The sequence below is a fragment of the Chinchilla lanigera genome, unplaced genomic scaffold (assembly GCF_000276665.1).
Source record: "Chinchilla lanigera isolate Chin_1 unplaced genomic scaffold, ChiLan1.0 scaffold00167, whole genome shotgun sequence".
Lineage (NCBI taxonomy): Eukaryota > Metazoa > Chordata > Mammalia > Rodentia > Chinchillidae > Chinchilla > Chinchilla lanigera.
The window spans coordinates 298,119-313,400 of record NW_004955568.1 but is presented as its reverse complement, the minus strand read 5'-3'; the positions used below and the strand labels follow the sequence as shown (position 1 = coordinate 313,400).

General features: G+C 35.7%; 1 protein-coding gene across 2 annotated transcripts in view; it reads right to left on the bottom strand.

Annotated features, from left to right (window-relative positions):
* The window catches only part of Rnf115 (ring finger protein 115), an 85,891-nt gene that overhangs the window by 35,792 nt on the left and 34,817 nt on the right, over positions 1 to 15,282 (bottom strand). For both annotated transcript variants that reach the window (XM_005413441.2, XM_005413442.2), the window contains one exon: positions 2,193 to 2,404. In XM_005413441.2, the coding sequence (XP_005413498.1) occupies positions 2,193 to 2,404 (212 nt within the window). The remainder of the gene's footprint in view (positions 1 to 2,192; positions 2,405 to 15,282) is intronic.

The window sequence follows — 15,282 nt, the reverse complement described above, 5'->3', positions numbered from 1 at the left end:
CTACATAGAAAACTCCAAAAACTCCACTAAAAAAACTGCAAGATTTAATAAGAAAATTCAGTAGCTGGATACAAAGTCAACACTCAAAAATCAATAGCCTTCCTACATATGAATAACAAACCCACCGAGAGAGAAATTAGAAAAACCACACTTTTCATAATAGCATCCAAAAATAAATGAAATACCAAGGAATCAATCTACAAAGGATGTGAAAGACCTCTATGCTGAAAACTATAGTACTCTGAAAAAGAAGACTGAAGCAGGTATCAAAAAATGGAAAGATATTCCTTGCTCATGGGTAGGAAGAACCAATATATTGAAAATGGCTGTACTTCCAAAACTGTTATACAGATTTAATGCAATTCCAATCAAAATTCCAATAACATATTTCACAGAATTAGAGAAAACAATCCTAAAGTTCATTTGAAACCAGAAGTGACCTAGAATAGCAAACGCAGTTCTGGGCAACAAAGGCAAAGCAGGAGGCATCACAATCCCTGACTTGAAATTATACTATAAAGCTATTGTGATAAAAACAGCATGGTGCTGGCAAATAAACAGTCCCAAAAATCAATGGAACAGACTAGAAGATGCAGACAAAACTGCAGACATATTCAGCCACCTTATTTTTCAAAAAATGGTCAAACACATACACTGGAAGAAAGAGAGCCTCTTTAATAAACGGTGCTGGAAATACTGGCTCTCACATGTTGAAGATTAAAATTGGACCCATATCTTTCACCACACACTAAACTACATTCAAAATGCATCAAAGACCTAAATATTAAAACAGAAACATTAAATCTGCTGGAAGATAGAATAGGTAAAACTCTTGAAGACATTGGTGTAGGCAAAGACTTTATGAATAAAATCTTGATCACACAAGAACTATCACAAAGAATCAACTGGGATCTCATCCTATTAAAAAGCTTTTTCATAGCAAGAGAAACCACCAACAGAGTGATGAGACAACCCACAGTGTCAGAAAAAATGTTTGCTGGATGTTCCTCAGACAAAGGTTTACTATCAAGAATACATAAAAAACTAAAAAAAAAAAAAAATCAGACCTCCCAAATTTAAAGACCCAATCCAAAAATGGGCATTGGAAATGAATATACACTTTTCAGATGAAAACATACAAACAGCAAATAAATATATGAAAAAATGTTCAACGTCACTGGTCATTTGAGAGATGCAAATTAAAACAACACTGAGATTCCATCTCACCCCAAAAAGAATGGCTATTATCAAGAAATCAACCAGTAACAAGTACTAGTGGGGCTGTGTGGAAAAAGAAACTCTTCTCCACTGTTGATAGGAGTGTAGACTGGTACAACTGCCATGGAGATCAGTCTGGCAATTCCTCAACAAGCTAGGATTTGAGGTCCCATTTGACCCAGCTATTCTCCCCTTCTGGGTATCTTCCCAGGAGAATTAAAAACACCATACCACAGCGATATATGTGCACCCATGTTTATAGCAGCACAATTTGTAATAACTAGCTCTTGGAAACAACCAAAATGACCATCATCCAAGGAATGTATAAAAAAGATGTGGGCTTTTAATACAATGGAGTATTACTCAGCCTTAAAGAAGGATAAACCGGAGACTTTTGTAGGTAAATAGATGTTACTTGAGCCCACACTGTAAGTAAAATAAACCAGACATAAATGCATAAATATCGTAGTGTCTCCCGGTATGAGAAACTAGGAAGATCATAAATGTGATCCAAAATGTACAACAGATACTGTAAAATGGGAAGAAACTTCAAAAGGAAAGAGAAACTGATTTAGGGGAATGTGAAAAAAGAAGGAAGAAAAAAGCAAAAGGAAAAACATATATATACATATATATAAAAAAGATAGTTAAAACTGTTACACTACTAATTTCTCTCAGTTCACTTGAAAGATAGGCTTGTGCTAACATTGTTTGGACAATTAAATGCTGCTCATACTCTGAGTAGCTAACTTAAAGATAACAATATGCAATGTATTAACCACTGTTACTCTTCTATCACATTGTTTTGGAATCTTGTTGTTTTCATTTTTTGGTTTTGTTTTTTGTTTTTTTTTTAAATAAAAATAAATAAATACAACATTTTCCAAGGATCCACCAATTAAAATAAAAGATCAGATTATGCCCCTATTTCCTTCATTGAAACTACATTTAAAGGGAACTTAAAAACAACTCACCCTTCAATAGCTGGGGATCTGTCAGGACGAGTGCTTCCTCGAGACCTGTATCTCCGAGTCATTGGCAGCCTTGGAGGCCGACTTGGTCCCCAGAAGTCAGTATGAGTTTGATGACCCCTGTCACTGGCTCTATTATCTTGGTCCAGTGGGTTGCTACTCAAAAATGGTCTAAAATCTTGGAAAAACATTGTTTGATCCAAATGGTCCCACAGCTAGTAAAAAAAGAAGCAAATCACATTAGGAAAATGAACAAATAATGAAGAGAGGAATAATTTTTAACATTTCAAAATTCAGTAGCTCCAAAATAATAAAGCATGTTTCTCCAATTTCATGGGAGAATAGAGAGAAATCTTCAAAGTACATAAAGTATAGGGGAAACATGTAAAAATTGAGAAAATTGATTTTCTTCATATAGAAGTAAGCAAATTGCTGGCCCTATTCCTTAACACAGTTCATATCTACATGTCTCTGACCAGTTTCCCCTTCAGAAATATAAATGAGCCAAAGGTTATCATACACTTCTGTCCTAGCATAATCAACCATTCAGAACAATATTATAATCTTGTGTTTTGTCACAAATGATACTACATTCCTGCCAAGATTTAAATAAAATGAATATATTTATATGCGTATTTAAAAAGGCATCATCACCATAAAGATGTCCATAAAATATTTCCCTGGACCTGGTACCTGCATCAGAGATGGCCATGTTAAAGTTGTGCCAGAGCAGTGCAGGAACGCCTGATAAGAGCGTTCTATGGCACATACTGTATTTTTATCACTAAAATGAGGTGAGGCTGAGAGATCTGAGTATGGCAGAAGAATCATTAAGCAAAAGCTAACTGGGAAAAAAGAACTTAAAATGATCAGTTTTATTTATCTATATACTGTATATCTCAAAAGAGCTACAGAATAATTTTTCATATACTCCACCCACCAAGTATATAATACTAGCTCTATTAATCTGTTTGCTTTCAAGTTTCAAGTCAAACAGAAAAGCTTATTATTTAGTGTATATATAATAATAAGGACACAAAGCTTCTGAGCACATTACCTCAGGTCTTACAAGTCCTCACAACCCCTCTATTCCATGCTCCTTCTTCCAGAGATCCACACTGGGAGAAAAGGTTAGCACCCAATAGCATGTTAAGCTGACCTGGTTACAGACCCTACTCCAGTCTTACTCTACTAATTACCTGCTCAATCAACTCTAGAAGTTCTAGAGTCTGATAAGCATGTCAGTGTTATTTTTCAATCATTTTTTCAAGTTCTCCAGTTTTTATAGTTTGCTTCTGACTTTGAAAATGTTTCCTCCCTTTTTAAAAATGCAAAATACATGTTATAGAAACACAAACCCAGAATATAGAATATAATGTGCAATAGTCTGCGATCAACCTCTACTCCTAATTCTACTCCTGTACCAGAGGTTGATTTGAGATGCAGAATTCCAGATCTTTAAGTATTTCTGTTTTGTGTCTGTGTGTAATTTTATGTATCCATACACATGTATACATATCACAAACCCATACACTCAGCATTTTTTAAAGGTCATACTACATAAACACACAGCTACACATTTGTTCATTCAACAAATAATTCTTATGCATGTACCTACCATGTCTCAATTACTTTTTGGGAGTTGCTAGTGAACAAAACAAGTATTTTAAAAAATGAAGAGAAAGAATTATCTGCTCCAATAGATTTTATTCCTTAGTGGGAAGAGACACAAACCTCACTCACCCAAAAAAAGGAAAAGAAAACTACATGAGATGATAGCTAAAGATAACAAGGCATGTACTACCTAAAAACAGTTATTACCACTCTTTGCAGCAACAACATAGCACAGATGCTTTCTATTTTATATAATATTTAAAATTATCCTAATATTTCACATTGATACATGTAAAACACACAAAAGCCAAGTTGTGTTGAAGTTGCACTATAGCAGTCTAAGAATGTCTGATGAGTGCTCTGTTGTGTACATTTTTATCACTAAAATGGGGTGCAGTGGTTGAGTCTAGAAGAAGAACCCACCTGCAATCCCAGTTGGGAAAGCTAAGGCAGGAGGATTCTAAGTTCAAGGACAACTTAGTGAAACCCTGCCTCAAAATAAAGGTGTTGGGGATGTAGTTCAGTGGTAGAATACTTGCCTAGCATTCAAAGCTCTGGGTTCGACCTCCAGGGCAGAGGTGAGGGGAAACATGCACACATAATGAGTAAACAAGGTAAAAGAAAATAAAACATGTTCATCTCTTGCATCACCAAAGCTATGGTAACTCTTTATGCATCCCTCCCTTAACTGTCAGAAGCAACCCACTACGTTAAATTTTTTCATTCAGCAGTTTTTCTTATATTTATTCTATAATTGTCTATACCCCCAAATAAACTTCCCTTGTGAATTTCTCTGGCACTTGCTTGTTTGGCTCCACATGTTGATGCATATAGCCATTATCCACTCATTTTCACACATCTTATGCCATACTTGTAAAAATCTTTTCTCATATCAATGAACATCTAGATTTTTTGGATTGTTTCCAGTTTTTTCTATTTAAAAAGGCAGCTGTAAAGATTATGTGTCTTCTTACAAGAGTTTCTCTCTCTCTTTTTGCAGTACTAGGGATTGAACCCAGGGCCTTTGCACTTAGCTATATTCCCACTCCTTTTTAGTGTTGGTACAATTACTATATGGTCTACGTATCTTCAACTTTACCAAGTAAACCAAACTGTTTTCCAAAATGGTATACGTAATCAACTTGAGAGTGCTTAAAGGTTTCTATTATACCACATCCTAATAAGTACTTGATGTCATAGAAGTGTTAGTTTTCTCCAGTTTTTAACAATTTAGGGGCTGGGGATATAGCTCAGCGGCACAAGCGCCTGCCTGGCACGTGCGAGGTCCTGAGTTCAATTCCCAGTACCAAAACAAAAACAAACAAACAAAATAAAACAATTTAGTGGGGCTTTTATTTTTGGTGTATATGAACAAATAGGAGAGTATATTTAAAATGCATATTCTTTGGCCTTATGCCAGAAAGTAATAGCTGTAGTTTGTAGTGGGCCTGAAAGATTGTTGCTACTATTTCGCACAGGGCAGATCTGTTAGTAAGGAATTGTCTCAGCTATTGTTTAGCTCAGTATGTCTTGATTTCTCCTTTATTACTGAAGTAGATTTTGCCAAATTTAGAATTCTTGGTTGGCAACTTTTTCTTTTTTCTTTCAGCTAAATGTTTGTTTGAGTGCACTGAATATCTGACTATCTTCCAGAGGCTGATAAGCTTGATTTAGGTAACTTTTGCCAAGTTTTTTGATGCTTCTACTCTGCCATTACTCTGCCATTGCTCCAGTTAGTTTCTCTGACACTAAGGTTAAGTATCTTTGTATATTTAGTCACTTATATTTTTTCTCTTTCATGTTTCTTGTCCACTTTCCTCAACAGACTTTCTAACTGACCTGTAGCAGTTCTTCATATATTCTGCATATTAATCTTTTGTCAGCTGCATGTGTTAGAAGTATATTTTTCCCAATTGTGGCTCATATAAAAATATTTACCTAGAGATTCTTTTTTGTTGTTGTTGTTGTCTTCCAGTACCAGGAATCGAACTCACGACCTCGTGCTTGCCAGGCAGGCGCTGTGCCGCTGAGCTAAATCCCCAGTCCCTTCCTAGATATTCTTAAAATTTAATTTTAACATAGCACAAATTCCCCATGATTTGTGCTTTCTTGTGGTCTTAAATTCTTTCCCAACACAAAGCCACATTAAAAAGTTCTCTAGAACCAGGCATGGTGGCAAGAGTATCCCCACAAGTTGAAGGCTAATAGTGAGCCTGGGCTACATAATGAGTTCAAGGCCAGCCTGAATTACATAGTGAGACCCTGTCTCAAGAAGAAAAATCTCTAATAAAGGATGGGGATTTAGCTCACTTGTATAGCACTCACCTAGTAAGCACAGGACCCTGGATTCAATGCCCAGCACCACAAAATAAATTTTAAGGTTTTAGCTTATACACATCAGTCTTCAATCTATTACTTTTTTGTAAGGCCTAACACAGGGATCTAATTTGTTTTCCACACAAACAATTGATTGTTCTAACATCTTTTATTAAATAATTCCTCCTTTCATTGCTGATCTTCAGCGGCATATCTATCATAGCAAATTTGTATACATGCAAATTTTCTGGATATTTATCAAGTCTATTGATCATACAGATACCACAGTTGTAATTATTATAGACTTTATAACAAGTTTTGACATCTCACACATCGATTTTCCCAACTATGTTCTTTTGTCTTCAAAAATATCATTGTCATTTTGGCATTTTCATCTTTCACATATATTTTAAACTCACTTTGGTAAGCTTCCCCACACAAGCCATGTTGGGACATTTACTTTCAGTTGCATTGAATCTACCTATCCTGTTAACAAACATCATTAAGTCCAGAGGGGAGCTTGTTTAAAAAGGCAGAATCAAAAATAAATAAATAAATAAAAAATAAAAAGGCAGAATCTCAGACCCCATCCAGTCTACCTGAATTAAACTGACTGACATGAAACTAAAATTTGAAAAGCACTGTTATAGACTACCAGGCAACTAACATTTTTATCATATCAAGTCTTTTTATCCAAGAACATATTCCAGCCCCACTCATTTTCAAATTTATTCACGTCTCCTTTCAATAATTTTATTATTCAACAGCTGTGTATTTTTCTCCATAAAGATCTTACTATGCTTTTGTTATACAGTATTGCAGCACTTTGACTTTGTGTTGCAAATGGCGCACGCACACACACACACACACACACACACACACACACACACACACACACACTGAGGATTGAACTCAGAGCCTTTACCTGTATTATAACCCTAGCCCCTTCTATTTTTATTTTGAGACAGGGTCTGAAGTTGCTAAGTTGCCCAGGCTAGGCTGGAACTTGAGAGCTAGAGATCTTCCTGCCTCAGCTTCCCAGACTGCTAGGACTACAGGTGTAGATATATGTAAGGTTTTTTTTTTTTTTCCTCTTTTTTGGTACTGAGAATCAAACTCAGGACATTGCACTTGCCAGGAAGGCACTGTGCCACTGAGCTATATCGCTGGTCCTAAGTATATATTTTTAATTCTCTTTCAATACTTCATTATTGGTAACAGATGCATATTGATGTTAATGTAAAGAAAACTTGCTGAACACATTAATTCTATTAATTTACCTGTATAGAAAACTCAAAAGCATGCATAATCATATCACGTAAGAAAAGTGGTGTTTCCTTCTCAACCCTTACTTTTTCATTCCTTATGTAACTCCTCCAGCTAGAATCTGCAATATAATACTAAAAGTAAACAATGACTGGCACCCCTCTGTTGTTCCTAATTTTAAAGAGAATATGCCTAGTAATTCATTATTACACATCTTATTTTGCAGTAAGTTTTATAGAAATCCTTTATCAGATAAAAGCAAATTTCTTTCTATTCCTAGCTTACTAAAAATGTTTGCCATAAATGAGTACTGAATTTGACCAAACACATCTATGGAAATGGTTACAGATTTTCATTTTAATCTGTAAAATTATGTTAACAGATTTTCTATTAACCCAACATTGAATTCTCAATTTGGTTTATGATACATTGATTCTAAATCTGGTGTTCTGGATGAATTTCCACATCTATGTTCACAAACAAATTGGCCTATAATTCTCTGCTAGTATACTAGCCTTGTCTGGCTTTGGTACCAGGTTATAGTAGCTCCATAAAATGTTCTGGGAAGCATTCCTTCTCCTTCATATAAACATCCTGTGGCACAGAAACAGAATATCTGGGTGTAAGTATTTTGCTAGATAGTTTCAAACTACCTTTCAAAAGTCTATACCAACTTACACTTTCACCTGAGCACAAAAGGTTGTATTGTCACATTCTGGCTAACATTGCTAAAAGGGTTTGTTTTGCTATAGGCTAGGAATTGAATCCAAGGCCTTCTCAGTGAGCTATATCCCCCACCCTCGACTCTTTTCTTTTCCCCCCTTAAATTTTGAGACAGGGTCTCAAAGTCAATAAATTACCCAGGTTTGGCTCAAACTTGGACTCCTCTGTCTCAGCCTTCCAGAGTGTTGGTATTAGAGGCATGAGCAACGACATGTGGCTGAAAAGTTTTTAAAACTCTAATACCTCATCTGAAGAGTAACAAATAAAATGCATAGTAAAAACATTAAGATTTCTCTAAATACTAATGAGGTAGAGCACCTTTGCACTTTAACTGCCATTTGTATATCTTATATCAGTCTTATTTCCTTTTGCTTTCTAGTGACAGTCTCTACCTATAAGAGATCACTGGTTTCTTGACTGAAAAGTGGTCTAAAATGTTCTAAGGTTTTTCTTAAACCAAAATTCCAAAGTTAAAGCAAAGTTAAATCTCAAACTATACTTGCAAACAACTCCATGTTCCTAATCATCTATCTTGCTAAGGTAAACTGTAGTAAGAAATCAATGATTTCCTCACTGTGTAAATAAAGATCTAAAACATTTGCTCATGAGAGGGGGAAAAAAAACCAACTCTTAAAGCAGCCATTATTTTCATTATAACTAAGGCAAAAAACAAAATATTTTAAAATTCTGATGCACCAACTCAGTATCAATAACCTGCTTTGATAATTACATTTTTAGATGACTGATATATGGAAAAATTCTGCTTAGAAGCAGCTTCAATATCAGATGAGACATTTTAAAACCTGTCTGGAAACTGTAAATTAGTGCAAACTAATAGTGACAATAAATGTATTTATGGCCTATTTTCATCCCAAAATAATCATGTACCCTAAGTATTAAAAACAGGAGTACACCTTGGGCTGCTGGTATAGCTGCAATAGAACCCTTGCCTAGCATATACAAGGCCCCTAGGTTCAATCCCCAGCATGAAAGGGGTAGGGAAAAGAAGAGGGGAGAAGAAGCAAAACAAAACAAAACAAAACAAAGTACACTTCACAAATTTGCATCATATCAACACTAATATAAGAACAGCTGCAGGTCATCTGTCTCTGAGCAGACTTCAACCAACACAAGAGAAAAATAGCTCATCAACAAAAATGGGTATCCAGGACATATCTTACATAAGTAAAAACGAACAGGGAATGTTACTAGAGTTTTGGTGAAACACCCAAAGAATCAGAGACAATTTATTTGTCAGGTTTTGCCTTGAAACACCAAAAAAGTTACTCTAATTGAGAAGACAGTATAGAGTTCTTATCACAATATAAAAAAAAACAGGATCAACAATATCTTCCATTTAGCAAAATTTACTCTAAGGCAAATATAATCATAAAAAATCTCTTAAAATACTTAAATCAAAAAGTTAAGCAGTTAATGTATAATCCATCAGTTTCACTGCTATTTATATAATCAAGAAAGCTGAAAAGATATTACACAAAACCTGCATAAAAATATTCATAGCAGTATTATCCATAATAGCCAAAAAGTATAAAAACACAAATGTCTTCTCAATTGATGAATGGATAAACAAAGTGCTGGATAACCATACAATGTAATATAATGCAGCCAGAAAAAGGAATGAAGCACTGATACATGCTTCAACATGGATGAACCTTGAAAATATTATGCTAAGTAGAAAAGAGTCAATCACAAAAGAGCACATACTGTATGATGCCATTTATATCAAATGTCCTATATAAGCAAACCCACAGAGACAGAAAATAAACTGGTGGCTGCCTACAGAAGAAGAACTGTGGAGAAAGAAGGAATAATTACAAATTAGTATGAGGCTTCTTTAGGGGATGAACAAAAAGTTCTGAAATTAGTGGTAATGGTTATACTACTTTGTGAATATATTAAAACTGCTGAATTATACATTTTAAAAGTAAATTATCGCCTATAATTCCAGCACTTGGGAGGCTGAGGCGGGAGGATCACCACAAGTTCATGGCCAGCCTGAGCTACACAAGCAAATTCAAGGCCAGCCTGAACTACAGAGTGAGACCCTGCCTTAAAAAAAAAAAAAAATTATATGATATGCAAATTATATCACTTTTAAAATACTGCAGCCTATAAAGATGAATTGGGTAAAGATAAATAATTTCAAAATACTTAATACTTTAAAATACAATTTCAGAAGTGTTCACAGGCAATTTTATAAAAATATTAAGTCAAGATAAGGAACATAACCATCACCCACATGTTTCCTAGTGCCCCTTCATAATCCCTCTCTCTTGCTTTTCCCACTCCCAAGCAGCTGATTTTTTTTTTTTTTTTTAAAGGCAAGGCTTCTTCATTTTAACCAGGCTGGCTCTGTGATCCTCTCACCTCAGCCTCCTGAGCAACTGGGATTATAGGTGTGTGCAACTGTGCCTGACCTATCTTTCTGTGGTTTGTATGTTTTAGAATTTTGTATAAAGGAGACCATGATGTATGCACTCTTTATTTGGCTTCTTTTACTCAGTTTAATTATTTTGAGATTCATTCACATTTTTACATTTACTTTTGCCCTTTTATTGCTGGGTCTAATATTCCATAGTATGGATACACTATACTACGATTTGTTCATACATCTATGGAATCACCAATGCCGTGGTGTGTATGGAAAGATGTATGATCTTCTCTTGGGTAAATACTTAAGAACAGAATAACTAAATCATATAGATATGTTTTTATTTTTATCAGTTAACTTGGAGTCAGGGCTATAGCTCAGTGGCATAGCACTTGCCTGGCAAGCACAAGGTCCTGAGTTCAACTCCTAGTACCAAAACAAAAAAAACGTTAATTTGTTTTCTAAAATGGTTGAACCATTTTTACATTCGAATTTCAACTGCTCCACACCCTTACCAATACTTAATGTGGTCATTTTAAAAAATTTTACCTATCCTAGATATACAGTGGTATTTAATTGTGGCTTAAATTTGTATTTTCCTAATGATTAACTATAATAAATATATCTTTGTATATTTATTTGTCACCTGTACATCTTTTTTGATGAAGCTGATTAAGTCTTTTGTCATTCTTTAGAAATGGGTAGTTTTCTTATTATTCCATTTTAAAACAGTTCTTTATATTGTTTTTGATATAGTCTTTTACCAGATGAATAATTTTCATATATTTTCTCCTACTCTGTGATTTGCCTTTTAATTCTCATGAAGAATAGTGGCTAATTTTGATGAAGCCCAATTTATCAATTTATTATTTTTGTATCATGTTTCCTTGGTGGCATAAAGAAATTTTTTGCCTAATCTGAGGTCACAAATGTTTCCACCTAAATTTCTTTTCACAAGTTTTGTAATTTTAGGTTTTATACTTGTAACTGTTATTCATCTTGACTTAATTTTTGCATCTCTCTATATATATACACATACACACACACACACATACACACACAGTTTGTTTTCTTTAAAAAAAAAAAAGCACTGCTGTGCAGTTCAGGCTGGCCGATGTAGCCCAGGCTGGCCTTGAACTCAAGACAATCCTTCTGCCCCAGCCTTCTGAGTGCTGGGATTACAGCATGCACCACCACATCCAACCTTTGTGTTTCTTTATTTTTTTTTTAGATAGAGTCTCATGCATATAGTTTGTGTACACAAGCTCATTTTTTTGTACATGTACATCCAATTGCACCTTACATTAAAAAGGCCATCTCTTTTCTCTTGGATTAACTTTGTACTTTTATCAAAACCAGTTGCTTGCTGTATAACAAGCCTTTTTCTGGACACTGTTCTGTTTGTCTATCTTAAAGACATACCACAGTCCTGATTACTGCAGCTTTATAATCCACTCTCTTTTTTTTTTTTTTTTCTTGTACTTTTGAGACAAGATTTCACTATGCAGTTCAGGCTGGCCTTGAACTCATTTTGTAGCCCATGCTGGCCTCATATTGCCAGCAGTCCTCCTGCTTCAGTCTACTGAATGCTGGGACTAATGCATGCACCACCATGCCTGTCTTGCAGCTTTATAATTCTTGTTGTTAGGCCAGGTGTGGTGGCGCAAACCTGTAATCCCAGCACTCAGGAGGCTGAGGCAGAAGGATCATTGTGAGTTCAAGACCAGCCTGGGCTAAAAAGTGAGCCCAAGGCCAGCCTGAACTACATAGCAAGACCCTGCCTCAAAAAAGACCAAAAAAAAAAAAAAAATTTCTTCTTAGTAAGGTTAACCTTTCAACTTTGTTCTTTTCAAAAATTATCCTAGACATTCTACATACCTGTTTGTTTATATGAATTTTAAAATATGTCAATTTCTACAAAAACACAGCTGGAATCTTGACTAGAATTATAGTAACTCCATAAATGATATCCTAACAATATAAAGGCTCTGATCCACAAGAATATATTTCTCCATTTATTTCAGTGTTTGTAAATTTCTCTAAGAAATATTTTGTAATTCTCCTATGTTTAGGTCTTTATGTACCTCTTCTGAAATTTAAAGAATTTCACACTTTTGATGCTATGCAAGTAATGTATTTTAAAATTTCAGTCCCCAACTATTCATGGCTAGTATGCAGAATAAAACTGGTTCTTGTACATTTTTCTTGGATCATACAGCCTTGTTAAACTCACTAGTTCTGGCCAGGAATGGTGGCACACACCTGTAATTCCAGTACCTGGGAGGCTAGCCTGGGCTACATAGTAAGTTCAAGGCCAGCCTGCACTACACAGCAAGATCCTGTCTTAAAACAAAAAACCAAACCAAACCAAACAAAACATGTCACTAGTTCTGATATAGTAGCTTTTTACAAATTTCATCAGATTTCCTATACACACACACATACACACACACACACAAAAACAGGTCAGAGCAGGTGATACAGCTCAACGGCACAGCACCTGCCTGGCAAGTATAAGGTCTTGAGTTCGATTCCCACTACCAACCACCAAAAGAAAAAAGAAAAAAAAAGGTCAATTGCATATAAAGACAGTTTTAGTTCTTCTTTTCCAATGTGAATGTAACATATATCTGTCTGTATACCTAGCTAAAGGCTAGCTTTACTGCACAGGCTTGAACCAGTACAATGTGAACTAGAAGTGGAAAGGGAAGCATTATGCTCTTGTTCTTGATTTAGGTGAAAGGCACTCAATCTTTCACGAGTACAGTATTAGCCATATGGTTTTAGTAGATGTCCTTTGTCAGATTTAAATAGCTTGCATGCAGTTCTAGTGTACTGTACTGAGACTTTATATCAAGAATGGATGTGGGGGCCCCAGAGCTCAGACCCATCCTACCAGTTAGTCTAACAGGAATGAGGGGGCCTGGGGCATACTCTGCCTTCTCCCTCTGGCCAGACCGTCATCTCCATGGAGGAGCCCCAGGTAATCATGACTACAGAGGAGAAAGAAAACAGCCTGTTGCTAGACACAGGTGCAAGTCTCTCGGTCCTTCTTTTCAATCCTGGCCTTCCTTCCAGCCATTACACCTCAGTGAAAGGAGTCACTGGTGAGGAGGTAATATGCTATTTTTCACAACCATTAGCCTGTAACTACTTGTTAGATCTTTCTTGCGTATCTCTGTCTTCCTGAGAAACCACTTTGAAGATACCACCATGTATTACAGCAGCCATTGATATTTTCCTACTAATCTGTCCATAACTCTATAATGTTTGTATTGTTCTTATGCCATTTCATAAATGGATGTATGTTTATTATTATGTGTTTCCTACAACAACCATTGAGAATAGTCAATGAATATTCAATTGGTCAAAATTAAAAAAAAGAATGGATGTGGAGTCAGCCAGGTCTGTAATCCCAGATCCTGAGGATGCTGAGTCAGGAGTATCACAAGATAAAGGCCAACCTTTTGCCTTTTTTGTACCCAGTTTAAAGAGCCAATGCAGCCACATCAATGGGCCACACTACCTCAAGGAATACAAAACAGTCCAACTTTGTGCCAGCTCTTTGTACTGCAGGCCTTACAGAGAGTTAGATAAGCTCTATATTGGCAAGCAGCATTTGTGGATTTTACAGGACAAATTGATGATCATTTTCCCACTGATCCTATCTTTCAGTTTTTTCTCAAGCATTCATGTATTATTCCAAAAATTACTAAATTTGAACCTATTTCTGATGCAGTAGTCTATTTTACTGATGGTTCATCAAAGGGCAAGGCCGCCATTTGGAGTAAGGATTATCAACAGGTAATAGAGACTCCAGGACTTTCTGCACAAATGTCTAAAATTACTGCTATTCTGTTTGTCATACAACAATTTAATTCTAAACCTATTAACATAATTAGTGATTCAGGCTATGCAGTATACCTTACTCAGAGACTCAAGAAAGTCACCCTACGTTTGACTTTAGATCACCTTTATTTAATTTGTTTCTCAGGTTACAAAAGGCAACTCATAATCGAACAGCACCCTTTTATATTGGTCATATAAGGTCTCATTCTAATTTATCTGGATTTTTAACATATGAGAATCAGCAAGCTGACTCATTAATCACTTTACTACTGCATTTGATGCAGCTAGACAATCTCATTCATACCATCATCAAAATAGTAAGGCTTTAACCAAAGAATTTTAATTATCCAGGTCTCAAGCAAGACAAATTGTTATGTTCTGCCCTACTTGTCAAAAGGTTCCTAGGCCTGGGCCACAGGAGGGCAGTAACCCCTGAGGTTTAAAACGTGATGAGATTTGGCAAATGGATATTACACATCTTTCCTCTTTTGGCAAACTGCAATATATCCATGTATCTGTTGATATATATTCTCACTTAATTCATGCAACTTGCCACACAGGCGAAAAAAATGGCCATGTTCAACAACACTGCTTGTCAGCATTTGCTTCTATGAGTATTCTACACACCATAAAGACTGGCAATGGGCCTTCACGTATTAGTAAACCATTACAATCCTTTTTCCAGCTATGGCGCATTAGTTACATAACAGAAATCCCTTACAATCCTCAAGGACAAGCGACTGTAAAAAGAGCACACCTATCTCTTAAAACTCAATTACAAAAACAAAAAGAAGGAATACAGATATCCCTATAAGCACAGTTATATTTAGCCATTTTTACTCTAAACTTTTAAAATCCAGCTGCAGAAAATAAATTGACCCCTGCGGAACTTCACTGGTCAACAGCCCATGATGATGCCCAGCATAGGGCTCT